The sequence below is a fragment of the Ammospiza nelsoni genome, chromosome 28 (assembly GCF_027579445.1).
Source record: "Ammospiza nelsoni isolate bAmmNel1 chromosome 28, bAmmNel1.pri, whole genome shotgun sequence".
In the NCBI taxonomy this organism is placed as follows: domain Eukaryota; kingdom Metazoa; phylum Chordata; class Aves; order Passeriformes; family Passerellidae; genus Ammospiza; species Ammospiza nelsoni.
The window spans coordinates 2,695,152-2,722,784 of record NC_080660.1 but is presented as its reverse complement, the minus strand read 5'-3'; the positions used below and the strand labels follow the sequence as shown (position 1 = coordinate 2,722,784).

General features: G+C 64.2%; 3 protein-coding genes across 4 annotated transcripts; all 3 read left to right on the top strand.

Moving 5' to 3' along the window:
• Nucleotides 1-572: 572 nt before the first annotated feature.
• Nucleotides 573-11,467, top strand: EFNA3 (ephrin A3). The gene is made up of 5 exons (XM_059490512.1): nucleotides 573-706; nucleotides 7,444-7,733; nucleotides 10,357-10,422; nucleotides 10,555-10,632; nucleotides 10,777-11,467. Exons 1-5 carry the CDS (start codon nucleotides 594-596, stop codon nucleotides 10,896-10,898), a joined length of 669 nt encoding a protein of 222 aa, XP_059346495.1. The 5' UTR covers nucleotides 573-593; the 3' UTR covers nucleotides 10,899-11,467.
• Nucleotides 11,468-16,984: 5,517 nt separating this feature from the next.
• Nucleotides 16,985-20,122, top strand: EFNA1 (ephrin A1). Its single transcript, XM_059490513.1, has 5 exons — nucleotides 16,985-17,096; nucleotides 18,292-18,587; nucleotides 18,674-18,739; nucleotides 18,994-19,044; nucleotides 19,346-20,122. The coding sequence occupies exons 1-5, from the start codon at nucleotides 16,996-16,998 to the stop codon at nucleotides 19,462-19,464; spliced, it is 633 nt and encodes a 210-aa protein (XP_059346496.1). The 5' UTR covers nucleotides 16,985-16,995; the 3' UTR covers nucleotides 19,465-20,122.
• Nucleotides 20,123-21,487: 1,365 nt separating this feature from the next.
• Nucleotides 21,488-24,027, top strand: SLC50A1 (solute carrier family 50 member 1). 2 transcript variants are annotated; one of them, XM_059490508.1, is made up of 6 exons: nucleotides 21,488-21,600; nucleotides 22,196-22,273; nucleotides 22,363-22,486; nucleotides 22,560-22,718; nucleotides 22,784-22,903; nucleotides 23,695-24,027. In XM_059490508.1, exons 1-6 carry the CDS (start codon nucleotides 21,536-21,538, stop codon nucleotides 23,794-23,796), a joined length of 648 nt encoding a protein of 215 aa, XP_059346491.1. In that variant the 5' UTR covers nucleotides 21,488-21,535; the 3' UTR covers nucleotides 23,797-24,027. The 2 variants fall into 2 exon arrangements, with proteins under 2 accessions (XP_059346491.1, XP_059346490.1); XM_059490507.1 differs by having other exon boundaries at nucleotides 22,784-23,900.
• Nucleotides 24,028-27,633: the final 3,606 nt, after the last annotated feature.

The window sequence follows — 27,633 nt, the reverse complement described above, 5'->3', positions numbered from 1 at the left end:
GCACATGTGACCCCCATGGCACTGGCAGCATCACTGAGAGGACCCTCTGGGGCGCTGAGCCCGCACCCACAGCCCCCACAGACCCACAGGGGCAGCTGCCCCACGGCCCGGAGCTCCCAACCACAGCGACCCCAATCCCGCGGGCACCTGGCCCTGCTGCCCCCAGTGTGGGTGTGCCCGGGAGATCCCAGTGGCACCGGACCCCGCAGGGACAGGCAGGGGTGCACCGAGGTGTGGGAGCACCCACGGGGGTCCCAGTGAGACCCCGATGGCAGCAGGACCCCACAAAGGTGACGCCCCCCGCTCATGGGGGTCCTGGCGCGACCCCGGTGCCACCTGGTCCTCCCGGGACCCGGCCCCGGTGTTTGCACCCGAGGGGAGCCGTAGCTCCGAGCCTGGTGCCGGTGCCGAGCCGGTGCCGAGCCGGTGCCGGGGCGGGCCCGGGGAGGCGGCGGGAGCGCGCGCGGGGGCGCGGCGGCGGCGGGCGCGCGCGGGGCGGAGCTGGGCGCCGGGGCCGCGGGGCGCGGGCGGCTCGGGCTCGGTTCTGCCTCCCTCCATTCCCCGGCATCGCGGCGGGCTCGGGCGGCGGCAGGATGGCGGCTGGGCTCCTGCCCCTGCTCCCGCTGCTGCTGCTGCTACCGGGCCGGGGGCCGCCGGGGGCCCTGGGCAACCGGCACGCCGTGCACTGGAACAGCTCCAACCCGCAGTGAGTGCGGGCGGGGGCGCCGGGACCCGCACCGGGAGGCGGGGTGGGGGGGCTGGAGAGGGTGGGGGGTGTCCCCGGGGCCGCGCGGGGTGGGGGGCGCCGCCGGGAAGGACGCGGCGGGGATCGCGCTGAAGGATGCGCTGGGGGCGGCGGGCGGCGCCGGGACTGCGGGACCCCCGGTGCCGCTCTCCTCGCGGCGCCCTCCCCGGCTGCCGGTGCCCCCGGTGCCCCTCGCCCTGCCCGTGGAGTCGGGGATGGCTGCGGCGGCGGGGGGGTGCAGCCGCCCGGCCGGTTCGTGTCCCCGCGGCCGCGCTGCCGGGCGGGGCTCGGCGGCTCCCGGTGGTGAGCACCGGGGGAGGAGCCCCCCCCGCCAGCGCTGAGCCACCGGGGGCAGCGGGGAGAGCGTTGCTGCCCCGGCATCCGTGTCCCGGTGCGCCGGGGCAGGGCAGGGCAGGGGTCCCGCTCCCCCCGCCGGTCGCGCCCCCCGCGTGTCTGGGTGCGGGAGCGGCACCGGCGGCGCGGCGGAGGCGGGGGGGCCCGACAGGTGCCTGCCGCCCCCCACCGCCTTTGCCCGGCAGCACTGGCATCCCCAGGGTGGCTCCGGGGCTGCGGGGACAGCGCGGGGCGAGAGCGGAGGGTGGGAGCGGCCACCGGGAGCGAGGAGCGGTCGGGGGTCGCTGGCCTTGGCCGCCCAGCCCCTCCCTCACACCCTGCGCCGGGGCTGCCCTGCCCTCGCCGGCGCGCCCGCAGCCGGCAGCCGATGTGGATGGGGACGGTGTGGGCTGGATCCTCTCGGGAAATGGGGGCTGCGCGCCTGTGGCGCGTCCGTGGACCCCTCCACGGGGATCTGCGCCTGCTGCCATCGCCCACCTCTCGGTCCCTCGCTGGTGCGAGTGCCCAGGGGTGTGGCGAGGACACGCATCCAGCCAGAGCATCCTCTGGCTCCCGTCGGTGCAGGGGCTCTCCCGGGCTCTCCCCCCACGCCACAGCCCTTTGTGCAGGGTGGGAGCAGCCCCGGCAGCCCCCTCCCCTGCCATTGAGATTGTGTCGCCAGGCGGAAGCTCGGGCCCCATAAATCGTGCGTGTGTGCGACGTGCCGAGGCGCAGCACAATGCCGAGGTGCCTCCACGCTCGGCGTCCATCCCCCCGCACCCCCCTGCTCTCTCCAGACCCCCTACACCCCCAACCTCATCCCCACACCATGACACCCCCGCAACACTGGCAGCCGTGCCACCCTCACCCTTATCTCTCCGTGACTCCCCCATGCCCATCACCACCATGACCTGCCGCTGCCCTGGCACCTCTCGGGGGACAGGGCGGAGGGGCTGGCAGTGCCCGGGCCGTGCCAAGGCGGGGGTGTCGCAGCCAGATGCCCGCACCCCCTGCGCAGGCGTGTCTGGCGCGGCCGCCGGCGTCCGGCTCAGGGCATGGGCGGCGCGGTGGGGGCGGCTGCGGCAGAGCCGTGTCCCAGGGACTCCCGAGCTGATATTTATTGTTAGGCAGTGCGGCAGCTCGGACGCAATTATAGCCGCACGGCAAAGTGTCTGGATTAGATAAATTATGGGGGGAATTAGGCTCCCTGGGCCGCAGCCTGCAAATCCCAGCAACCCTGCTGCAAGTGGAGCCATAAACAAGCCCAGCGCGGCCCTGCGGGGCTCTCCGGGGAGGAGGGGGTTGCTGGCTGTGGGCACTCCTTGGGCACAAATTTATTGTGGCTCCTGCCATGCTACCCTGGGTACCCCTGTTGGTGCCCTCAGCGGGATGACAGGATGAGGGGCAGCACAGGGAGCAGCCCTATGGTGCCTTGGAAGCAGGGGGTTGGTGGCATCTCGGCCCCTTTGGCCATGCAAGGAATGGTTGGGGGTGCCAGGAGGCCAGGAAGGGTCCCCAAGCAGGCAGAGCACCCCTCATGCCATGGGTTTGGGGTGTGCTGGCAGAGCCCAGGGCTGGTGTGGAGGTGGGATCCTCAAATCCTGCTCCTGCTCGGCCTGGTTGTTGGTCCAGCTGTGCATTCCATCCCTGATGGCAGCCAGCAGGCCCTGGGGGTGTGGGATGACCCTTGACTCATCCCTGCCCTCCACTCCCCAGTCCCGCCAGGAACAGGCCTGGTGGCATGGGACAAAGGTGCAGGACAGCCATGTCCACCCAGCAGCAGCTTTTGTGGGGCCTGTGACCCTGGGGTGACCCATTGAGCAGGGCCAGGGGTTCCTGAAGTGTCCCCAGACAAGCTGGGCCCTGGCATGCTGGAGGCTCTGTCCCTGCTGCGTGTCCCAGATGCCAAGGTGGGGACAGCAATTCATGGACGCACATGGCCAGTGCTCCTGACGCTGCTGCACCCCAACAATCACCCCAGAGCAGGTTGGGGTGTACCACACTGTGCCACTGACTGATTTTGGTGCTCGTACTGAGGGCACTGGGTGCCATGGAGGGGGCAGAGCGGGGCGTGTGGTGACACAGGGGTGCACAGGGTGCCTGGCTGTGGTGTGGGGGTCAGGGCCCACCTGTGTGCAGGGAGGTTGTGGCACTTTGTGCAGGCACACAGCTCGTGCAGCTCCCCCCAGCACTGACTCTGCCGCCACGCTCACCTCTTCAGGGTGGCTTTTATCTGGCCCAGGCTGTGTTGCAGGCAGCAGGGCTGGAGTGGGCTCTGGAGAGGCTTGGAGTGGGCCCTGGAGAGGGCTGGAGTGATCTCTGGAAAGCCTCAGTGCTGAGCTGGGGAGGATCTCACACAGGAGAGGAGCCACGTCCCTGCAGAGCACGTCTGGAGGGGCCCAGGCTCCTCTGCAGCAGCCAAACCCCCACAGCAGGGCAGGGCCTGGCCAGGTCCCCCCACCCCATCCATGGGCACCAGCAGGGCTGAGGAGGAGTCACCCACAGCAGGAGGGACCCGCGGGGCTGGGGGCATCCAGCAGGAGGTGCTGGGCAGCTGTGCCAAGCCAGGGGCAGTTCTGTGCCCAAGCAGGGGCAGTTCCGTGCCCGCGTGTGGAGCTGAATGTAGGGACAGTGCCAAAAACACCCTCCTAGGCTGGCTGGGGGGCTCGGCTAGCCCCCACCCCATCCTCTGCCCTGCAGGCTGGGCACACAGAAAGCCCAAGCACGCAGCCACCCTCGGCAGGAGCGGTGCCCATGGGCAGAGCGTGCCGTGCCCCGTGAGTCACGGCGCCGGGGCGGCACCGAGCCCCGGCAGCACCGGCGGCGTTCCCGTGGGAGAAGAGGCCGCGGTGTCGGGGTGCAACAGGGCCGGGGCCACCTGCTCCTGCCCGGGCTGGTAATTGAGTCACCGGTTGCAGATTGATGGTTTAATTAAAACCCAATTAGAAACCTCATTGATCTTGTTAGCAACACGGGAAGGTGCCGGCTTTAGCCGGGATTTACAGGGATTGTACGGCCGTCAATAGCGACGGGGGGCACCTGTAGGGTGCTCCTGGAGTCCCGGCGAGCTCGGGCCCGGCTCTCCCTGTCCCGCCGGGCGCTCCCCGCTCCCTCCACGTGCGGATCATCCCTCGCAGGGAGGTGCCCACCGGGGACACCGTGTGCCGGTAGCGCCCGCGCCTTGCGGCTGCGCCAGGCGAGGCCGGGGGGGCTGTGCTGTGGCTCGGTGCCACCCGTGTGCGTGGGCAGCGTCGCAGGCGCTGTCTGCCGAGCCAGCGCGCGTGTGCGCGGCCGTCTGGGCGCCGTGACTGTGCAGCGCTGCCTGCGTGGGGAGGGCTGCGCTGAGCCCCCCGGCTCCCCCGCGCTGCGTGCGGGAGGATGGACGGGCGGGTGGTCTGTCTGTCTGTCTGTCCCTCTGTCCGGCCGCAGCGGTCGATGCGCCTTTGCCTCTCGCTGTGCTGCGGGGTGACGGGAAGGGGACTCTTAAATCAATGGCACTTTTTTGTTCCCCGGGTGATGGATGGGCCCCGGATGCGCCAAAAGGACGAAGCTACTGGAGCCGAACAAAGAGCTTGGCTGTGCTGGGGGCTGTCCAGTGCTGGGGGGCACCACATGGAGGACACACCACGCTGCCCTGCTCCTCACCGCTGGCACCACCACTGCGGGGTGCTGAGCCCGGCTCTGGCCCTGCTGCCCTCCAGGCCTCTCCAGCACCATGGGGATGAGTCTCTGTAGGGTGAGGGTCCCCATGGGGGTCCGGTCCCGCCGTGCCACCGCTGCCAGGGCGTGCTGCAGTGCACCAGGCGCTCCCCGGCGGTGTGGGAGCCAGCGTGCGGCACGCAGCCCGGATTTATGGCAGCAGATGGGAGCGGAGCGCAGCGCCCGCCCGGCTCACCGGTGCCTGCGGCGTGCCAGGTAGCCAAGGTGCCACCAGGGTGCCATCAAGGGTGCCACCAGCGTCCCTCCGGTGCGAGGCTGGTGGGCACCGAGCCCGGGGCCGGTGCTGCCAGGGGACATCCATCTGCCCAGCATGACAGGCTGCTGGAAGGTACCACCGCCTCGCCAAGCCCTGCTCTACAAACGCAGTCGTGCAGAAGTGATGCTGCCCGTTCTCCTCCCGCACTTAACCCTTCGGGCACTGCCAGAGCCCACCATCCCCACCGGCCATGCCATGGCTGCCAGAGTTTGAGATTTGGAGGGTCCATCCCAGAGCAGGGCATGGCGCTTCCCACCATGGAACTGGCAGGGACCAGGCAGCCCGTGCCTGGTCTGGGATGGACTGAGAAAAGAGACTGCTGGTGAGAAAAGAGGCAGGGTCCCTCTCTGAGTGTCTGTTCCTGCCCTTCCACCCCAAACCAAGGCCCACGAGCTCCATGGATGGTGCTGCCAGCAGATCTCGGAGCACTTGGGCCGTTGCACTGAGGGATTTGGGGGTATCTAGAGTTGCTGCTCTGCAGTGACTGTGCGGGAGGAGCCAAGCGTGGCAGGGACACGGTGTTGTGACCAAAGCCGCAGCTGGGGTCACCTGGATGTGCCTCAGGCTGTGCTGGCCCTGTGGCTCTCCCCGTATGGGGCCATTCCTCAGCTTTTGGTGATGCCCGTGGGAGTCACTCCCGTGGGTGCCTTGCCACGCCAGCTGTGGCTCCTGCACCCTGCCATGGGTGCTGCTGTCCCCCAGCCCAGGGGACACTTCGGTGCCTCGTTAGTGGGGCTGTTTATCAGCAGCCACACTTCTTAATGAGCTGTGCCTTAACGAGCCCCGTCCTGGGCTCCCAGAGGGCTGCTCCTCAGCACTGGGTGCCCCGGGAGAACGGGAGGTTACCTCTCCCCAGCACCCCGTGACACAGCGTCACTCGTGACACTTCTCCTAGTCCCTCTGTCCCATAGCACAGCCGTGGGGAGCCCCAGCTGCGGATGCTCACCCCGGTGTGGAGCAGCTGCTCTTGGGGTACGCCAGCGTCCCAGCTCTGCGTCCCGCGTGGAGTTAATTGCGATTTTCTCCTTGGGGCCATTTCTTTAATAACAAGCCTTTTTCTCCCCCCCCGCGCCCCCCCCCCCTTCCCACCACATCAAAGGGGGAAGATGAAAGGTCCCGGCTCCCGCTCAGCAAGGGTGGCTGCCTCAGCACCTTCCCGGCGGAGCACTTGCCGGCGGCTGCCGGGATGGGCTGCGGAATAGCGGCTGCGCAGCGAGGGAGGGGCGGCGTGGGGCTGCGCTCCCGGTCCCACGAGTGATGAGCTCTGCCATCAGCTTTTCCCCCCGCTCCTGTTGCCCCCCGGTACCGGAGGCAGCGCTTCTTGTACCCCCGAGTTTTGCCTCCCGACACCGGTTCTGTCTCGGTCTCGGAGCTCGGCTCCGGTGCCGCGGGCGCTGGCGGAGCGCCGGGGCTCCTCCAACAGCGCCGGGGGCGATGGTGCAGGGTGGGGCGTCTGCACGCGTAGCCCTGCCCGCTGCCTGCCCAGCCCTGCCGGGGAGAGAGACCCGGGGAACCGCTGGGCTCGGGGAGGGGCTGCGAACCCCCCAGCCCCGGCCGAGCGAACCCCGAGTGATGCTTTGGGGGCGCACGGTGTGGGGTTTGCCCTGAGAAATGGGGAAAGGGCCGGGAGTGGAGCTCCACTGGGGATCTCCACGGCCACGCGTGCGGGGATGCTGCTGTCCGTGTCCTGCGGGATGCGGGTCCGGTCAGGCTCCGGTGCCGAGCCAGCTCCGGTGGTAATTAATTGGCAGGAGCAGCGGGTCAGCGCGGCGGCGAGGATTACCGCGGCCGGGATTTCCGCCGGGCGCGGATTAGGAGCCAGCGGAGCCTCTCCTGAGTGGATCTGAGGGGATTGCTTGCTCCTAATCAATGTAAATGAGGCTCCCCCAGGGCCACCCTTTACGGCATTAAGGAACTAACGGGATTAGCCGGAGCGGGGTGAGAAATCCCGGCTCCGAGCGGCGGCGCGTGCCAGGGCCCTGGTGGGCGGCAGCGGTGGGTCGGCTCTAGGCTGCTGGAAATGGGGAATGCCGAGGAATTCCGAGGAATTCCGGGGTCTCCCGCACGCCCACGGGCTGTCCCGTGGAGAACGTGATGCCTGAGGGACCCTGATGCCCTTCTGGGTGCGTCTGTGCGTTGTCTCCTCTTTGAGGCTGTTCTTGTATGCCCATCCCACCTGTACGTGTGGCTTGACGCCTGTCCCGCGCCCTCCAGGATGGGGATTCTGCTCCATTGTGAGGCTCAGGCTGCGTCATGGGCTTCACACAGAGCTTGAACAGGGGCCACCACTGCTCCCAGAGTTCGCTGCAACCTCATCAGAGAGAGAACCCTGCTTGGGGGTGTGCAGGGCCTCCCCAGCGCTGACCTCCCGCCCTTCTCTCCCTTGCAGCCTGCGGCGGGAGGGCTACACGGTGCAGGTGAACGTCAACGACTACCTGGACATCTACTGCCCTCACTACAACGCCTCGGTGCCCGAGCACCGGCTGGAGCAGTACGTGCTCTACATGGTGAACGCGGAGGGCTACCGCACCTGCAACACCAGCCAGGGCTTCAAGCGCTGGGAGTGCAACCGGCCCCACGCGCCGCACAGCCCCATCAAGTTCTCGGAGAAGTTCCAGCGCTACAGCGCCTTCTCGCTGGGCTACGAGTTCCGTGCGGGCCAGGAGTACTACTACATATGTGAGTTACTACAGGTGTGAGTGCTGCTACGTGTGAGAGTGTTACTATGTGTGTGAGTGCTGCTACGTGTGTGTTACTACATGTGTGAGTGCTGCTACATGTGACTGCTGCTATGTGTGTGAGTGCTGCTACGTGTGTGAGTGTTACTATGTGTGTGAGTGCTGCTACATATGTGAGTTACTACAGGTGTGAGTGCTGCTACGTGTGTGAGTGCTGCTACGTGTGTGAGTGCTGCTACGTGTGTGAGTGCTGCTACGTGTGTGAGTGTTACTGCATGTGTGAGTGCTGCTACGTGTGTGTTACTACATGTGTGAGTGCTGCTACATGTGTGAGTGTTACTACACGTGTGAGTTACTACATGTGTGAGTGTTACTATGTGTGTGTGCTGCTACATGTGTGAGGAGTACTACATATATGACTTCTACTGCATGTGTGAGTGCTGCTATGTGTGAGTGCTACTACATGTGTGAGTGTTAGTATGTGTGTGAGTTACTACATGTGTGAGTGTTACTATGTGTGTGAGTGCTGCCACATGTGTGTTACTACATGTGTGAGTGCTGCTACATGTGAGTGCTGCTATGTGTGTGAGTGCTACTACATGTATAAGTACTACTACGTGTGTGAGGAGTACTACGTGTGATTTACCATGTGTGAGTGCTGCTACATGTGTGAGTTACTGCATGAGTTACTACATGTGTGAGTACTGCTACGTGTGTGAGTGTTACTACATGTGTGAGTTATTACATGTGTGAGTGTTACTATGTGTGTGTGCTGCTACATGTGTGAGGAGTACTATATATGTGACTTCTACTACATGTGTGAGTGCTACTACATGTATGAGTATTACTACATACGTGAGTGCTACTACGTATGTGAGTTACTACCTGTGTGAGTGCTGCTGCATGTGTGAGTGCTGCTACATGTGTGAGTACATGTGTGAGTGCTACTACGTGTGTGTTACTACATATGTGAGTGCTGCGATGTGTGTGAGTGCTTATACAGGTGTGTGTTACTACACGTGTGAGTGCTGCTGCATGTGTGAGGAGTACTACATGTGTGAGCGCTCCTACATGTGAGTTACTACATTTGTGAGTGCTGCTACACGTGTGTGAGTGCTGCTACATGTGTGAGTACTACTGCATGTGTGAGTGCTACTACAAGTGTGAGCGTTACTACAGGTGTGAGTGCTACTATATGTGTGAGTTGCTACATGTGCGAGTGCTACTATGTGCATGAGTGCTGCCACACGTGTGAGTGCTGCTACACGTGTGAGTACTACTACGTGTGTGAGCAGTACTACGTGTGATTTACTACTTGTGAGTGCTACTGCATGTGTGTGAGTGCTACTACATGTGTGAGTGCTGCTACATATGTGAGCGCTACTACATGTGTGAGTTACTACCCGTGTGAGTGCTGCTACCCATGTGAGTGCTACTACACATGTGAGTGCTGCTACATGTGTGAGCACTACTACACGTGTGAGTTACTACATATGTGAGTGCTACTACGTGTGTGAGCGCTGCTACACATGTGAGTTACTACCACATGTGTGAGTGCTACTACATGTGTACGTTGGGCACCAGGGCAGGACCCCCACACAGCCCCCAAACCCCAGGTCCCACCCCGGCTGGGTCCCCTCAGTCCCACCCCGGCTGGGTCCCCTCTGCGTCCCCCTTGGCTGATTCCCCTGCACCCCCAAAACTGGGCAGCTCTTTCCCTGCTAAGAGTTGGAACCTGGAGCTCTGGGAGGGGTTGAAGGAGCAAAGGGACAGGGCGAGGGGGTGTTTCCATGATGCAGGGAACAGATAGGGGTGTGGGGGTGTGGATGGGGGTGCCAGGGCATGATGAGGTGCTGGAGGATGATGATGGAGGATGCAGGATGCTACTGCAGGATCGGGGTTCAGGGGCTGCTGCTGCAGGATTGCAGTGTTGGTGCCTGATGCTGGTGCTGGGTTGGGATGCTAGAGCTGATTGTTCAGGCCTGGGGTGCTGCTGCCGGGCATTGGTGCAGGATTTGGGGTGCTGGTGCAGGGCATTGGTGCAGGATTTGGGGTGCTGGTGCAGGATTGGGGTGCTGGTGCAGGGCATCGGTGCAGGATTTGGGGTGCTGGTGCAGGGCATTGGTGCAGGATTTGGGGTGCTGGTGCAGGATTTGGGGTGCTGGTGCAAGGCATTGGTGCAGGATTTGGGATGCTGGTGCAGGATTTGGGGTGCTGGTGCAGGATTTGGGATGCTGGTGCAGGATTTGGGGTGCTGGTGCAGGGCATTGGTGCAGGATTTGGGATGCTGGTGCGGGATTTGGGGTGCTGGTACAGGGCATTGGTGCAGGATTTGGGATGCTGGTGCAGGATTTGGGATGCTGGTGCGGGATTTGGGGTGCTGGTGCAGGGCATTGGTGCGGGATTTGGGGTGCTGGTGCAGGGCATCAGTGCAGGATTTTGTGTGCCATTGGTGCAGGATTTGGGGTGCTGGTGCAGGATTTGGGGTGCTGCTGCATTCCCCCAGCCCAGATCCCACCCCTGGGCAGTTCCAGCCCCCTCTCTGTCCACACCCACCCAGCCCCGGGGTGCCGGGGTTGGGGTCCCTGCCACGGAGCCCCTCTCAGCACGTTCTCTCCTTGCAGCCACGCCGACACACAACCACCGCCGGGCCTGCCTGAAGATGAAGGTGTTTGTCTGCTGCGCCTCCAGTAAGTACCCCCGTGCCCGTCCCGGGGGCGGCGAGGCTGGCCCGTGGGTGCCCCCGTCCCTCCTGAGGGGTGGCCGCATGTGGGGGGCTGCAGTGCAGGGCAGTGACCCCCGTCCCCTCTCTCCCTCCACAGCGTCGCACTCCGGGGAGAAGCTGGCGCCCACCCTGCCCCAGTTCACCCTGCGGCCCGAGGTGAAGATCGAGGACCTGGGTGAGTCAGGCACAGCCCCCCGACCCCCAAAGCCGTGTCCCCCCCCTCTCCTGCCGCCGCCCCTGGGGCAGCCCCAGCCGCGGGGTGGGGGTTCAGAGCCGCCCTGCTGCCCTCCTCATCCTCTCCTTCCCCTCGCCCCCACAGAAAACTTCAACCCGGAGATGCCCAAGCTGGAGAAGAGCATCAGCGGCACCAGCCCCAAGCGGGAACATTTGCCCCTGGCCGTGGCCGCCGCGCTCTTCCTCATGACGCTCTTGGCCTCGTAGCTCCCGGTGCCCGCGGGGGCCCGGCCAGCGCCGCCGTGCCCCCCTCCATCTGCTGCCCCTCGTGAGAGCCTCGGAAGCACGGCGAGAGCACCAGCCCTGCCCGGAGAGCGGCAGGATCACGGCAAGCACCGGACTGGCAGCTCCGCAGGGATGCGGCTCCTCCCGGCGTCCTGCCCGCAGCCTCCCCCCGGGGCTGCTCCGTGCCTGGGGGGGCAGCGCCGAGCCCCGATGCGAGCAGGGACCCCCGGGGCCGGGCAGTCTGTACATACCCATATAGATCTATACATACTGTACAGAGAGCGACTACAGAGATATTATATCTATACTGTACCATAGGCAGCGGCGCCGGCCCCGGGCTGGCTTGTACATAGTCGAACGTGTTGGATTTTCCTCGTCTTCCGTGAAGACCCGACCTATGCAAACGCACAGACACTTTTTGGGGAAAAACAGAACAAAACAAAACAGAAAAAAAACCATTCTCGATCTTTTTTTCAAGTGCTTTGGCTGGTGATTTTCATATTCTGCTCTTAGTCTATTAAAAAAAATTAATAAAAGGATAAAAAAAGGGATCCCTGTCACGGTGGCGTGCAGCACTTCCAGCCCCTCGGAGGGGTCCCAGGGGGGCTCCGGCTCGGACAGGCGCTCAGGAGAGGGCTGATCTCCACCGTGCCACCCGCCTTGCCAGGCACACCAGGCTCGGTACCGCTGGCAGGGGGACGCAGGGCACTTCCCACCGCTGCCTCTGCTCCCCACCGACCCCCCAGCGCCGGCAGGGACGCGGTGCTTCCACTGTGGCGCGGACAGCAGGAGCGCTGGAAGGTAAGGGCAGCGCGGGGGACCCGTGGCACGCAGCCCTGGGGGTGCTGGGGTGGCCTTTGGGAGCAGGAGATCCTTCCGTGCACGGAGCGAGCACACGCGGGGCGCTGGCAGCGCCATGGGAGCTGCGGCATCGCCCCTGCGGCGCGTCTGGCTGTGCCGGGCATGCCGGCTCCTGCCTGTTCCGGGGGGATCTGGCACAAACTGGCGGCTCCTGCGGGCTGGGGGGGCGCCCTCAGCTCCCCCCCAGCACCTCCAGCCAAGGGGATGTGGGAGCTGGATTGTGCCTGGGGTGGGATCGCATGTAAAGGGGGTGTTGATGGGGTGCCCAGACCCCCACAGACACAGTGGGGCACGCGTGGGCTCCTCACCCTGCGCTCTGCAGGGTTTTGTGCGTTCAATGCCCCCAGAAAGGGGCAGCAACTCTCCCCGCAGGGATGGGGGGCTGCGAGGGCCCCACTCCCCTTTGGATTCCTGGGGAAGGGGAGTCCTCCCAGCTCCAGAGAGAGCGCAGCCACTCTCCCCCACCCAGCAGGCGCTGCTGGGCGGTGGCTGTGGCTGGGTGTCCCGCCGGCCCGGGCTTGTCCGGGTGCGGGAAGAGCGGCCGAACCCGTCAGACGGGTCCCGGGAGCTCTCCCAGAGGCGCCGGGTTCGCCACGTCCCCGCCGCGCTCCGGCAGGCCTGGCCCGGATGGGGCTGAGCTCCCTGCTACGGATCCCATCCCGAGGTCCCCAGGTGCCACCAGCGTGGCATCGTTACCCACCCAGGACAGGGTGGGCACGGGGTGGGTGAGGCAGCATCGATGCCGCTGCCAAGGGCCGTGTCCGGCCAGGTGCTGATTGCCAGGGCTGGCCAAAGCACCCGTGCCAGTGTGGTGCCATGCTGGTGGCACGTGGCACAGCGAGACTGGCACAGCTTGGGTGGCCAGTGCCCTGCGGGGGTGTGAGAGCTGGAGTCACTGCCCTGGCACAGATCCCTCCTGCCACTTGCCTTGACCCTGGCACCACTTCTTGGGCATGCATGGCATCACCCATGGCTCTGTGGGCACCTGGCTCAGGTGTGCCCCATGCCCTAGGGATGAGCACAGGGGGACAGCCCAGACCCACCAGGAGTCTTCTGGGGTGCTGGCAGAGGGGATTCCCAAGCCCAGCTGCCCCAAGTTAAGTGGGGGGGCCATTGTTGGGACCCCAGTGCTGATGTTTGGGTGCCCCTTGGGTACTTTGGGCTTTCACAGCCTGGGCAGCAGATCCAGGCACAGGGGGATGTGTGCCACGTGTGGCACCAGGCTCTGCCTCACCTCGGGGCAGCTCCCCTGCCCAGTCAGGGCTCTGTGGCCGAAGGCACCAGGTCCTGGCACGGCTGGACAGCCCTGGGGCTGTGCCTCTGCCCCCTCCAGGCTGGCACCAGGCCATGCCTAGCTGCCATGCCTACCTGCCAGGCTGCACGCAGCTGGCACTGCGTCACCGCGGCCTTCGCTCCCGGCCACAAACTGGACGGCTCCTCTTCCTCCCCCAGCCTGGCAGGGTGACGTCAGCCCAGCCAGGGGCCGGGGCACTCCTCGGTGTCCCCAGCCAAGAAACCACAAACACTGTCACGAGTTTGGCGGCCTCTGGCCGACCGTACCTGCCCCACATGGAGCAGCAGCGATGTTTACAGCCTGAAACGGCTTCACCTTTGTCCCTCCATCACGGGCACCCATCCCAGCTCATTGTCACCTGCTCCCAGGTGCGTGGCCGTGACCGTGTGCACCATGTGCACACTACTGCTGGCACCCCCAGTGCTGCTGCAGGTGGGCACCCACCCTGTGCCCTACTGTTGGGTCCCAATGGAGCTAATGGGGCACCTCTAGCCCCAGTTTTTGTCTCAGACTGTCCCCAGCAGGGGACATGGGCTCGTCTTTCCACTCCTGCTCCTCCACCAGTGCTCTGGTGGTGACACTGGGTCTTGCTGCGTCCACGTGGCCTCAGTCCCAACCCCTTCCCTGTGATCTGGTGGCCCCGCTCCAGGGCTGGGGCTGTGGCAGATGGGACAGGGGAGCCCCTTGGCCAGCATGGTTGGGTGCCACATCCCAGTGCCACCGAATGGATCCAGCATGGTGCCCCAGGAGGCTCATTATACCCTGGCAGGCCCAGCACAAGGCTCAACCACCAGGGGCTGCCCAGCCCTCCTCTGTCGGTGCTCCCTGCCTTGGTTTCCCCAGGCACAGTCTGTCCCTGACGTGGAAGGGGCAGTACCAGGGTGATGCCACGACCACGGGATTGGTGCTGCACCCATCCCCGTGGCCTGCACGTGGGCTCCCAGCCGTGTTCCCAGGAGTGCTCCCCTGTGCAAGCCACGGCAGCGCCGGCGTCCCGGGAGCAGAGGCCTGGCACTGTCATTACGGATGATGTCAGGCCTGGCCACAAGCAGGGAGGATGAGAGCAAAGCAGCCTCCCTGGGAGCGAGGGGGTGGGGAGAGACAGGCTGGGGTGTAGGGGGGATATGGGGCACCCAGCCCTACAGCCTGGCCAGGAGGATTTGGAGGCACGGGCGCTCTCAGGTTGCCGTGCCGGCGCCTGCCGGAGCCCCCCGCGCGTGCCAGGGGAGCGCGGCGCGCCCGCTGCGGCACAGGGCACGCAACATTACCCACAATCAATGGATCATTATGGAATAAACAAGAGGAAAGTTGTTTTGCAAATGCGGCTGAGTTATCGCTTCACAACACGCGGCGGAGCGTCGCGCGCCGGCCGCGACACGGATGGATCCGTGTCAGAGCAAATGGGAGCCGACGGCACGGCACCGCGCTCCTGCCAGCCTGTGGCAGCGTGCCCGCGGTGCCCACCCCGGCTCTGCGCCTACAGACCCCTGTGCTGCACCTATAGACCCCAGCTGTGCACCTACAGACCCCATCCTGCACCCATAGACCCCAATTCTGCACATACAGACCCCAGCTCTGCGCCTACAGACCCCTGTGCTGCACCTACACAGCCTGGCTCTGCACCTACAGACCCTTGCCTTGTACATACAGACCCCCATCCTGCACCTACAGACCCCTGTGCTGCACCTATAGACCCCAGCTCTGCACATACAGACCCCAACTGTGCACCTACAGACCTCCATCCTGCACCTATAGACCCCTGTGCTGCATGTACAGACCCCCATTGTGTACCTACAGACTCCTGTGCTACACCTACAGAGCCTGGCTCTGCACCTACAGACCCCATCCTGCACCCATAGACCCCAATTCTGCACATACAGACCCCAGCTCTGCGCCTACAGACCCCTGTGCTGCACCTATAGACCCCTGTGCTGCATGTACAGACCCCCACTGTGTACCTACAGACTCCTGTCCTGCACCTACAGAGCCTGGCTCTGCACCTACAGACCCTTGCCTTGTACATACAGACCCCCCTCCTGCACCTACAGACCCCGGTGCTGCACCTACAGACCCTCGTTCTGTGCCTACAGACCCCTGTGCCGCACCTATAGACCCCCACTGTGTACCTACAGACCTCCATCCTGCACCTATAGACCCCAGCTCTGCACATACAGACCCCCATTGTGTACCAACAGACCCCTGTGCTTCACCTGCAGGCCCCGATTCTGCACCTATAGACCCCCATCGTGTACCTACAGACCCCTGTGCTGCACCTGCAGACCCCTGTCTTGGACATACAGACCCCCATCCTGCACCTACAGACCCCTGTGCTGCATGTACAGACCCCCATTGTGTACCTGCAGACTCCTGTCCTGCACCTACAGAACCCCATCCTGCACCTACAGACCCCTGTGCTGCACCTACAGACCCCCATCGTGCACCTAGAGACCCCTGTCCTGCATCTATAGACCCCAACTCTGCACCTACAGACCCCTGTGCTGCACCTAAAGAACCCCATCCTACACCCACAGCCCCCATCCTGCAGCCCCGGCCTCATGTCTGCACCCACAGTCCCCCATCCTGCACCCACAGCCCCATCCTGCACCCACAGTCCCCCATCCTGCACCCACACCCCATTTCTGCACCCACAGTCCCCCATCCTGCACCCACAGCCCCATCCTGCACCCACACCCCCATTTCTGCACCCACAGACCCATCCTGCACCCACACCTCCATTTCTGCACCCACAGTCCCCCATCTTGCACCCACAGCCCCATCCTGCACCCACAGTCCCCCATCCTGCACCCACAGCCCCCTGTCCTGCACCCATAGGCTCATCCTGCACCCACAGCTCCATATCCTGCACCCACAGCCCCATCCTGCACCCACCGCCCCCTATCCTGAACCCACAGCCCCATTTCTGCACCCACAGCCCCATGCTTACACCCACAGTCCCCCATCCTGCACCCACAGTCCCCCATCCTGCACCCACAGCCCCCTGTCCTGCACCCACAGCCCCATCCTGCACCCACAGCTCCATATCCTGCACCCACAGCCCTCCATCCTACACCCACCGCCCCCTGTCCTGCATCCACAGGCTCATCCTGCACCCACAGCCCCCCATCCTGCACCCACAGCCCCATCCTGCACCCACAGCCCCATTTCTGCACCCACAGCCCCATGTCTGCACCCACACCTCCATTTCTGCACCCACAGTCCCCCATCCTGCACCCACAGTCCCCCATCCTGCACCCACAGCCCCCCATCCTGCACCCACAGCCCCATCCTGCACCCACACCCCCATTTCTGCACCCACACCCCCATTTCTGCACCCACAGCCCCCTGTGTGTGTGTGTGGAGCCCCTGCCCGGTGTGGGTCACTTTTTGGGGGGTGACCCTGCTCCGTGCTTGTGTGGGTCACCTTTAGGGGGGTGGCCCTGCTCCGTGCCAGTCCCGTGTGGGGGATGGGGGGTGTGTGGAGGTGGGGTGGACCTGGAGCGCGCTGTTGTGTATGGGGAGGGCGCTGGTCACTATCAGGGCACTGTGTCCCCTTCGCGATGGGGAGGGCGGGGATTTGCGTCCCCCGGCCCGGTCCTGGTGCTGGGGGGGCGTGTTTGTGTCCCGGTTAGCGCCGGTCTCGGTAGGGAGGCTTTGCATCCCCCTGCCCGCTGCCGGTCCCGGTGTCCGGGAGTGCGTGTGTCCCCCCGCCGGTGCTGCTCTCGGTGTGGGGATGTTTTAATGGTTTCTCTCCCCCTGATCGATACCGGCGGGGGGTGTGTCGTGTGTGTGTCCCCCCCCCGCCTCGTCCCGTGTGTTGTTGATCGAGAGCGGGGCGGTGTCGGCGGAGGCGGGGCGGCGGCGGGGCCGTACATAAGAGCGGGGGCGGGCGCGGGGCCGCCCGTGGAGCGCAGCACCCGCGGAGCGATGGGGCAGCCGGGGGTGCCCCTGGCCCTGCTGGGGCTGGGGCTGTGCTGGGCAGCGGCGGCCGAGCGGCACACGGTGTTCTGGAACAGCTCCAACCCCCGGTGAGTGACCCCCGCTTCCCACCGGGACCCCCCCCCCCCCCCCAACCCCCAACACAGCAAACGCGCACCGAGCCCGGTACCGGCCGCCCCGAGGGCGCGGGCGGCGCCGCTCCGCTCCACCGGCGGCCTTTGTGCGGGACGAGGCGGCGGGGCCGGTGCGGGGGGCGGCGGGGCCGCTCCAGGTGTGCCCGGGGGGGCCTTTCCGTTCCCAGGGCCGTGCGAAGGGGCCGCTTCCTTCCCGCGGGGGGGGCGCGGCGCCAGCCCCGGCGCCGGCCCCGGGGACCGTGTTGACAAACACGGCGCAGGATGTGCGGGGGGGTTAGACCTGGATCGGGGCCCCCCCTCCGCTCACCGGGGCTGCGGGGTGACCCCAGCTCAAGCTCCGGCCCTACAGGTTCTAGGGGTGCCCCCCCCCCCCCCCCCCCCCGGCCGCAGCCGTGACTCCCCCTGGTTGTGGAGGTGCTCCCCCAGGGCATGAGCGCTCTCAGGTTCTAGGAGTGCCCCCTTGGCTTTCGGGGAGCCCCCCTCGCTCTCCAGAGCCCCAGGCTGTGGGGGTTCCCCACATTCAGGCACCCGTGGGGAGATGTGGGGCTTCCCCTCCTTCTCTGGCCTGAGTCACTCCCCTCCCCAGGTTATGGGGCTTCTCCCCCCTGCCCAGGCCGTGCCCCCCAGGGGTGTAGGACCCCCCTAGATTGTAGGGCTGTATCCTCTGTGCCCCCCCACAATTTTTTGGGTGGCTGTGCCCTCTCGGGGCCACCACAGCCGGCGAGGTGCGGACCCCGGCGTGCCCCCCCCGGGCTGGGGTGTGGGGCGCAGCTGGAGCCTCGCTGGCTGCCCCACGGCGAGAGCCGCGACGCCTCCTGCTCCGGCAGCGCCGGGCCGGGCAGGGTGCGGGCAGGCTGCGCGTCCCAGCGGGTCCCTCCCTGCTCCCGGCCCTTGGCGAGCGCTGGGAATTGGGGTGCGCTCACCTCTCGCCGCCGGGGAGCCGAGCCCGAGGGGAGAGTGAAGGGGGCGCTGCCCTTTGGAAGCTATTCCAGGCGCTGCAAGGCTCGGCGCAGGGAAGGGAGGACCCAAAGGTGCCCCCAGGCAGCGCTGCCGTGGCCAGGGTGCTGTCCCTCCATGGGTGTGGGGGATTTGGGGGTGCAGTAAAGCCCCTACCCCAGCCCTGACCCCCGTGCCGCCCCTCCCGCCGCAGGTTTCTGTGGAGTGACTACACGGTGGAGGTTCGTCTCAATGATTACCTGGACATTATCTGCCCTCACTACGAGGAGGGCAGCGTGGACCCGCGGGCCATGGAGCGCTACACGCTCTACCTGGTGGAGCTGGAGGAGTACCAGGCCTGCAAGCCCCGCTCCAAGGAGCAGATCCGCTGGGAGTGCGACAAGCCCAGCGCCCTGCACGGCCCCGAGAAGTTCTCGGAGAAGTTCCAGCGCTTCACTCCCTTCACGCTGGGCAAGGAGTTCAGGGAGGGACACAGCTACTATTACATCTGTGAGTGCTGGGGGGCTGCGGGGGGGCTCCAGGGATTCCCCATCGGGCTCCCCCCATCCCTTCCTGACCCGCCTCTCCCTTCACAGCCAAACCCATCCACCACCACGGCGAAGCCTGCCTGAAGCTGAAGGTGACGGTGACAGGCAAAGGCAGTGAGTATCACGCATCAGCACCCCCTCGGGGCCCCCCCACGCGTCCCCTCCTTCCCAGCGTGGCCTTGGCTGAGCTGAGTCACGGCCTGGCCGTGGCCCCTGGCCAGCCCGGGGTGTGGGCACGCGCAGCTTGGCCAGGAAGGTGTTGGTGGGGGCAGGGAGGGGGGGGACAGCCCACAGAGAAGCGAGATTTTGGGATTTTGGGGAGGTTGGGGTGCTGCCTTTCCCTCCTTGACCCCCTGTTTGCCCTGCAGCTCCGGCACCGCCTGCACCAGCCTCGACGCAGAAGGGGAGGATCCAGGCAGGTGTGTTGGGGGCTGAGGGCTTGGGGCTCCCTTCTGGGGTGGCAGGGTGTTCTTGGGGGCACCAGGCTGAGCCTGGGGGGGCACTGGCCTGAACACAGCCACCCAGGGGTTTGCTGGGGTAACTGGGGTTCATCTGCCCCTCCTGGGGGCTTCTGGAACTGGCTGAGTGCCACAGCAAGGCTGGTGGCAACCCTCTGCAGGGGTGATGTGCTGCTGGTTTGGGGTACAGCTTGCCTTTTGGGGTACAGTTTGTCTTTTGGGGCTGCTGGTTGCTGATGGCTCCTCTGTTTTCCCCCCACAGACGATGCAGCTGCACACGTGCTGAGGAGCGTGGGGCAGAACTCGGCCATGCGCAGCAGCAGCCGCCCCTTCACCTTCATCAGCCTCCTCCTGCCCCTCCTGGTGCCGCAGGGGCTCTGAGGTGCCCCTCGTGCCCGGACCCACCGAGGCTGTGGCCATTGGGGACCCCCGTGGTCCCCGCACATCTGCCCCGGGTGCCCTGCCCTGCGCACATCTGGGCAAGGCAAGGATTTGTCAGTATTATGGGGCTGGAGGCCCCAAAGCCATCGGAGCAGCTGGAGCCTTCAGGCTTCCCTGGCCCTTCCAGGATGCTCCTGGCAGCCAGAGGCCGAGCGGGAGCCTGGAGCTGGAGGGGCTGAGGTGCCCCGGACTGGAGAGGGGCAGGGGGCTGGCACCCCTGCCCCGCAGCTGAGCTCGCCCACCACCCTAGGGGCTTTCCCCTGTGGTGGGCTGGAACTGGAATGTGTCCTGCAGGCGGGGACGTGGGGGTGGCCAGGTGACCCCAGTGTCAGTGGCCAGGGAGCACAGACAGGCTGGAGATGCCCTGCAGCCAGGGGAGAGGGGTGATGAGAAACGCCCCGCTCCTCCCTGTGCTGCACCCCTACCCCTTCCTTCATCCCCTGGCCCTTCGCCATCCCTCCCCTCCGCTGGGTGCCGGAGGGGCCCCCCAGCACCCCCTTTGTACAGCACCCCCTTTGTACAGCACCCCCTTTGTACAGCTTTCTAACGCGGGATTTTTTATACCATTGTCGGGAATAAATAACCAAAACCACGCCGAGCTCCCGAGACCTCCCCCACCCTGCTGGGCCAAGGCTCTCCTGGCCCCCTGTGGGGGGTTGGGCTGGTTAATTAATTAATTGGCTGGTGTTTGCACGGGGCTGTTAAGTGGCCAAGTGCCACAGTGGCTGGCACTGTCCCCGGCTTTATCTGGTGACACAAAGGCCTCCCCTGAGGGTAGGGACCCCTCCCCCTGCACTGCAGTGCGATTCCAGGTGGGGGGCAGGGATTTGTCCCGGGACAAACCCCATTGGAATGTGACAGACCCCAGGGGATGGGATAAATCCCACTGCTGGTGAGGAGGGGGCTGGGCAGGGGACAAAGCCTAGCTGCACCCCAGGGACCCCCACGGGGTGACACCAGGGATTTGGGGGTCCCTGAGGGTGAGACAGTGTGGGTGCAGGGAGCTGGGATCACAGAGATTTGGGGGCCCTGGAATTGGGAACTGCAGAGAGCAAGGGTCCTGGAGAGGTGAGATTTGGGGGCACCCAAATGCATGACACCCAAATGTGGGGGACCCTAGAGATGGAGAGTCATGGAGAGGGGACACAGGGATGAGTGACCCCCAGGATGTGTGGGGGGAACCCTGGGACAGTGGGGTCACAGGGAAATGTGGATCCCAGGGATGCAGGAATTGTCCCAGGGGACATTGTCCCATGGGAATTGTCCCAGTGATGCCCAGGATGTGTGGGGACACCCTGGGACAATGGGGTCACAGGGAAATGTGGATCCTGGGGAATTGTGGATCCCAGGGAGAATTGTCACAGGGATGTGTGACCCCTCAGGATGTGTGGGGTCACAGGGAAGTGTGGATCCCAGGGATGCAGGATCCAGGGGAATTGTCACAGGGATGTGTGACCCTCAGGATGTGCAGGGGCACTCTGGGGTCACAGGGAAGTGTGGATCCTAGGGATGCAGGATCCTGGGGAGAACTGTCACAGGGATGTGTGACCCCCAGGATGTGTAGGGGCACCGTGGGACAGTGGGGTCACAGGGAAATGTGGATCCTGGGGAATTGTGGATCCCAGGGATGCAGGATCCTGGGGAATCGCTGTCACAGGGATTTGTGACTCCTGCAGGAGGCGGGGGTGGGCAGCTGGGCTCACAGGGCTGTGACACCCCCGGGCTGTGCAACCTGCACCGCGGCGTTCACCCTGGAGATGCCCAGGGACCCCAAACCTGAACACACGACACCGTGGGGGTGCTCCTCGCCCTCCATACCAGCCCCGGTGCCCTCACGGTGCCCGCGGGGCGGTCACGCCGGTGCAGCCGCCGCTGCTCCCCCCGCTCGCAGCCGGATCCCCGCCGCCCCTCCCCGGTAGTGCGTCCTGCTCCGCCCCGCTCCGCTCGGCCGCGGGCAGCACCGGCCCCGCTCCGGGCAGCACCGGCCCCGCCGCGTTCCCCGGGCTCCGGCATGGTGCTGTCGGTGCTCGCCGGCCTCTGCCTGGCCGCCACGCTCGCCATGTTCGCCACCGGCCTGTGAGCGATCGGCGGCGGCGGCCTCGGGCGGGCGGGGGCGGTGGGGAACGCACCGGGGCCGGCTCGGGGCTCGCTGAGGGCCGGGGGTGCGGGGGGGGGGCCCAGGCTGGTTTTGGGGTGCAGTGGGGCCATGGGGGATGAGGGTGCAGTGAGGACCCCAGGGCTGGTTTTGGGGTGCAGTGTGGGCCTTGGGGAGGGGGATTTGTGGGTGCAGAGAGGCCCATGGGGGATGAGGGTGCAATGAAGACAGCAGGGCTGGTTTTGGGGTACAGTGGGGCCATTGGGAATGAGGGTGCAATGAGGACCGCAGGACTGGTTTTGGGGTGCAGTGGGGAGGGCAGTAGGGGGGTGTAATGGGGGCCAGTTTAGGGGTGCAGTGGGGGCCATAGGGGTGCAGTGGGGAGGGCATCAGGCCCAGTTTGGGGGTGCAGTGGGCCATGGATGACTGGTGCAGAGGGATTGGGGGTGGTGCTGAGTTTTGGGGCTGCAGAGGGAGAAGTGGGGGGGTGCAGTGCCTGCTGGCTGCAGAGACTGGAACCCCCCCATCCCAGCACTGCCAGGCACCCAGGAGGACGCTGCCCTCCACCCTCCCCAGGTCTGACCTGCGCCAGATGTTGGCGACCAAAAGTGTGGAGAACATCCAGTTCCTGCCCTTCCTCACCACCGATGCCAAGTACAGCAGGGTTGGGCCCTGGGGAGGGGGGGTCATACGGATTTGAGGGGCAGGGGGGATCCCTCAGTGCCTGTGCCCCATCCCTGCAGCAACTTGAGCTGGCTGGGCTATGGCTGCTTGAAGGGGGACAGCACAGTGATCACCGTCAACGCCATCGGGGCAGCTCTGCAGACCCTCTACATCCTGGTGTATCTCTACTACAGCCCTGCCAAGGTGGGACAGGGGCCTGGGGTGATGGGGAGGATGAGGGACCCTCACCCTGACATCCCCCTGCTGTCCCTCCCAGCGCCCCGTGCTGCTTCAAGTCCTGCTGCTCCTGGCTGTGGTGGTGACCGGCTGTGGCTACTTCACCATCCTGGTTGACGCAGGGACACGCCTGGCACACCTGGGGCTCTTCTGCAGCGTCTTCACCATCAGCATGTACCTCTCACCACTGGCTGACCTGGTGTGTGGGGCTTGGCAGAGCTGGGGCTTGCCAGCCCGGGCCCTGCCTGACGTTTGCTCCTGCAGGCCAAGGTTATCCGGAGCAAGTCGACGCGGTGCCTGTCCTTTCCCCTGACCGTCACCACCCTCGTGGCCTCCAGCAGCTGGACACTCTATGGCCTGCAGCTCCACGATCCCTACATCACAGTGGGTTGGGCTGGTGGGATGCTGAGGGGTGCCATCCCATCCTATCCCATGTCATTGTATCCCAAACTATCCTACTCCACTGCATCCCACACAGTCCCATCCCCATCCTATCCCACCCTGGCCTGCTTCATCTGCTTCATTCCACTCTTGTCCATCCCATCCCATTTTGTTCTGTCCCTCTCCTGCACCATCTCACCCCACTCCATCCTATCCCAGCCTATCCTATCCTTCTCCACCTTCATCCCCATCCCATCTCATCTCATCCCATCTCATCCCATCCCATCCCATCCCATCCCATCCTATCCTATCCTATCCTATCCTATCCTATCCTATCCTATCCTATCCTATCCTATCCTATCCTATCCTATCCTATCCTATCCCAGTCTAACCTGTTCTTCCCCATCCCCACCCCATTGCCATCCCTTTCCCATCCCCATCCTACTGCCATCCCATTCCACTCCATCCCATCCCAGCCTATCCTATCCTTCCCCATCCCCACCCCCACTGCCATCCCACCCCATGAATCCCATCCTATCCCCATTACCACCCCATTCCCATCCCACCCCTTCCCACTCCTTCCTATCCCATCCCACCCCACCCCACCCCATTCCCCTCTCATGGCTCAGCTGAGCACTTGGCTTGGCACTGGCCCCATTCAGCACTGCCTGTGTCACCCAGCCAAGCATGATATCCATTGATTTTAATTAATTAGCTGGGATGGGGCCAGTAAACCTCCCCCAGCACCACAGGGGGGAGGGGTACACCCACTGTCCCCCCATGTCCTCCTGCAGGTCCCCAACGTGCCAGGGATCGTCACCAGCCTCGTGCGGTTCTGGCTCTTCCAGCGGTACCGACCAGAGCAGGACAAGCCCTACAGCCCCCTGCCTGCCTGAGAGGTGCCCTCAGGAGCACCCCAACTCTGCCCTGGGCTGGCCCCAGCGCTGTCCCCTTGGCCACTCCTAGTGGGACACCAGCAAGGACGTCCTGCCTCCAGCCCTGCATCCTTCAGCAAAGGCCCTGGAGCTCTCAGAGAAACCTTTGGGGCACCACAAGCCCCTCAAACCCCAGGGTGGGAGGACAGTTTTCCATGCCTATGGCCCTGCCTGGCAGCAGGATTTTGAGGGGCAGGGCTTTTGAGTGGCTTCCAGGGGTCCAAGTGTCACTTTTGTATGGATTCAAGTGCCTTTTAATAAATCAGAGACTTCCCAGTGCCTGCTTCTTGTACCTGCTGCAGAGGATGGTGCAGCTCTTGGCCCTACAGCTGCTTTGGGAGCTCCAACCAGGGGGCCCTGCTGATGGCCATACAGGGGCTGCTTTTTTGGGGGAGGGGGGCTCATTCTGACACACCCTGGGCTCTGGCAAACCCTCAGTAGGCATCAGCCCTTGTGTTGGGACCATAAGGGGACCCCAGGGATGCTGCTCTGAGCACCCTGAGGGAGGCACCCATCACAGTGTGGGGGTGAAAGTCTGTGGAAGTGACAAATAGCAACTAGGAAACTGTGGCAACAGGAATTGATGAGAATCCTTGCTAAACCCCTGTGGATCAAGCATCGATGCTCTGTCAATTAACCAATTAACAGAGATCTGGAATGAAGATAGCAGGCTGGTGCTTCAGTGGAGGGGCCAAATCACACAGCAGACACTGGAGCCTTGCAGAAGGAGACCCCCACCCCATGCAGGAGCCCCCAGGACCGAGGAGCTCATCCCACATTCCCCCACGAGGGGACCCCAGGAAAGCCAGTGCTGCCAGGGGCCTCCTCTGTCCTCCTGAGCTACAGGAGCCTTCCATCACAGTGTGGGGGTCAAAGTCTGTGGAAGTGACAAGCAGCCACCATGGCAGGAACCAGGAAACTGTGGCAGCAGCTCTCTGGTCACAGAGAGCAACAGGAATCCTTGCTAAACCCCTGTGGACCCGAGCTGGCCTGGATCAAGCATCGATGCTCTGTCAATTAATCAATTAACAGAGATCTGGAATGAAGATAGCAGGCTGGTGCTTCAGTGAAGGGGCCAAATCACACAGCAGACACTGGAGCCTTACAGAAAGAGACCCCCACCCCATGCAGGAGCCCCCAGGACCGAGGAGCTCATCCCACATTCCCCCACGAGGGGACCCCAGGGGAAGCCAGTGCTGCTCTGAGCCCCCCAAGGTACAGGAGCCTTCCACCACAGTGTGGGGGTAAAAGTGTGGAATTGATACCACTGACACAAGCAGCCACCATGACAGCAACTGGGAATCGATGGGAATCCTTGCTAAACCCCCGAGGATCGAGCAGGCCTGGATCAAGCATCGATGCTCTGTCAATTAACCAATTAACAGAGATGTGGAATGAAGATATCAGGCTGGTGTTTCAGTGGAGGGGCCAAATCACAGAGCACAAAGAGACCCCCACCCCATGCAGGACCCTCCAGGACTGAGGAGCCTCATCCCACACTCCAGCCTTAGGGTGAAGGATGCTGGCAGGAGCTGTGCTGTGCTTCTGCTGCTTGTGCACACCTCACACACAGCCTGCAAAAATCCATATAAAGGGACAGAGCTGAGCATGGTGCCAAGGGAAGGAGGACGAGCTCCTGGCATGCTCTGTCTTGCCCTGTGGAACCAGGGCTCCCCATACCTGCTCTGGGGACTTGGCCCAGCAGGGAAGAACCCCTAAACTCGGGAAAGGGCTCCCAGCTTGGCCCCCACAGCCTCGGGAAAGGGCTCCCAGCTTGACCCCACAGCCTGGGGAAAGGGCAGCTTTCTCCAGTGCCACACCTTGGCTGCCAACCGGTCGCTCCGGCTGCCCCGTGCCGGGAGCGGCTCTGACGTGGCCCCTGGTGCCAGCTCCCGGATGCCTCCGTGCAGGGAGGAGCTGCTGCCACACGGGCTGGGAGGAGCTCCTCGTGGCCATGACTAGAGGCTCTGGATCGCCCTGAGTAGCCCCTGCATGACCATAAGTAGCTCCTTGAAGGCCATGAGTAGAGGCTCTGGATTGCCGTGAGTAGCCTGCACAGGGTCACGGGTAGCTCAGAGATGGCTGTGAGTAGCACCTGGACGACCACATGGAGCCCCTGACAGTCCTGAGTAGCCTGTCAATAGCCCCTGGATGGCCACAAGGAGCTCCTGGCTGGCTGTCAGTAGCCCCTGATGGCCACAAGTAGTCCCAGGATGGCCACAAGGAGCTCCTGGCTGGCTGTCAGTAGCTCTTGATGGCCATAAGGAGCCCCCTAGCTGGCTGTGAGTAGCCCCTGATGGCTCTAAGTAGCCCCTAGATGGCCAAAAAGATCCCCCTGGCCTGCTGTCAGTAGCCTCTGATGGCCACAAGTAGTCCCTGGAAGGCCACAAGGAGCCCCTGGCTGGCTGTCAGTAGCCCCAGCATGGCTGTAAGTAGCCCTTGGATGGCCACAAGGAGCCCCTGACAGTCCTGAGTAGTTTGTCAGTAGCCCCTGATGGCTGTAAGTAGCCCTTGGATGGCCACAAGGAGCCCCCTGGCTGACTGTCAGTAGCCCCTTATGGCCATGTGTAGCCCCTGATGGCTGTAAGTAGCCCTGGATGGCCACAAGGAGCCCCAGGATGGCCACAAGGAGCCCCTGACAGTCCTGAGTAGTCTATCAGTAGCCCTGATGGCTGTAAGTAGCTCCAGGATGGCCACAAAGAGCCCAAGGATGACCACAAGGAGCTCCTGGCTGGCTGTCAGTAGCCCCTGATGGCCATGTGTAGCCCCAGGATGGGCACAAGGAGCCCCAGGATGGCTGTCAGTAGCCCCTGATGGCCACAAGGAGCCCTTGGATGCAGCTGGATTGCCATGAGCAGCCTGCACAGAGTCACAAGTAGCCCCTGCGTGATCACAAGTAGCCACTGGATAGATGCAGCCCCTTTGAATGATCATGAGGGGCCCTTGGCTGGTTGTGAGCAGCCCCTGGTGACCCTGAGTAGCCCACACAAGGCTGTCAGTAGCCCCCCAGAGCACTGCTGTGGTCCTGACCCCACCAAGGTTCCACGTGGCCAAATCCAGGGCAATGTCACCCCTCCAACCAACCACCCATGTGCCAGCGAGGGCTCAGAGCTCCCCACTCTGCTCCCACCAGCCTCTGCTGCTCAGGAAACGGCTAATTAGCCGCTCCTGCTAATTAACCCGAGTCCTCCCAACTGCTCCTTTCTGCAGAGCATTCACAGCTGCTAATTAAAATCCCAGAGTCCTTTGGCTGGAGGAGCTGGTGGCTGCCAGGGCAGCAGGTTCATGCACACGGGGTCAGAGAGCAGGAATGGGGGTCCCCAGACAGAGCCCCCCAGCCTCCCTCTCCCCAGTGATGCTCAGTGTGGTGCTGCGGATGGGCAGGGGAGTTAGGGGAGCTCTTGGGGGACAATTTAAAGGCTGTGTGGCTCACCCCACCCTACCAGTCCCTCTCCTCCTTGCTCATCCAGGGGACAGGACGAGGCTCCTCCAGCTCCCACCTGCAGGGGTGAACCACATCTGAGCCGGGAATGTGTCTGGATCCCACTTCAGAGCCAAAATCCAGAGAGCTCAGCGAGGGACAGTGGGGACATGCATGGAGACTGTGCCCTTCACAGAACCCCCAAACCCTCCCTGCACACCTCGAGATTTGAGTGATTCCCCCGGGAGAGCCAAGTGACTCCTCTGGGTGGCTTCCAGAAGCACCCAAGGCTCTCAGTGGACACTCATGGAGACCCTTCCCTTCACAGAACCCCCAAACCCCCACTGGTGAGAGCTGAGTGATTCCCCCTGGAGAAC

Bases quoted from the DNA above. Each gene is read 5' to 3' on its own strand.
- EFNA3 (XM_059490512.1), top strand. From the start codon at position 594: ATGGCGGCTGGGCTCCTGCCCCTGCTCCCGCTGCTGCTGCTGCTACCG. The intron at 707-7,443 runs GTGAGTGCGGGC...TCTCCCTTGCAG, and splicing joins TGGAACAGCTCCAACCCGCA to CCTGCGGCGGGAGGGCTACA. The intron at 10,633-10,776 runs GTGAGTCAGGCA...TCGCCCCCACAG, and splicing joins GGTGAAGATCGAGGACCTGG to AAAACTTCAACCCGGAGATG.
- EFNA1 (XM_059490513.1), top strand. From the start codon at position 16,996: ATGGGGCAGCCGGGGGTGCCCCTGGCCCTGCTGGGGCTGGGGCTGTGC. The intron at 18,588-18,673 runs GTGAGTGCTGGG...CTCCCTTCACAG, and splicing joins ACACAGCTACTATTACATCT to CCAAACCCATCCACCACCAC. The intron at 19,045-19,345 runs GTGTGTTGGGGG...TTCCCCCCACAG, and splicing joins GAAGGGGAGGATCCAGGCAG to ACGATGCAGCTGCACACGTG.
- SLC50A1 (XM_059490507.1), top strand. From the start codon at position 21,536: ATGGTGCTGTCGGTGCTCGCCGGCCTCTGCCTGGCCGCCACGCTCGCC. The intron at 21,601-22,195 runs GTGAGCGATCGG...CACCCTCCCCAG, and splicing joins GCCATGTTCGCCACCGGCCT to GTCTGACCTGCGCCAGATGT. The intron at 22,719-22,783 runs GTGTGTGGGGCT...TTGCTCCTGCAG, and splicing joins TCTCACCACTGGCTGACCTG to GCCAAGGTTATCCGGAGCAA.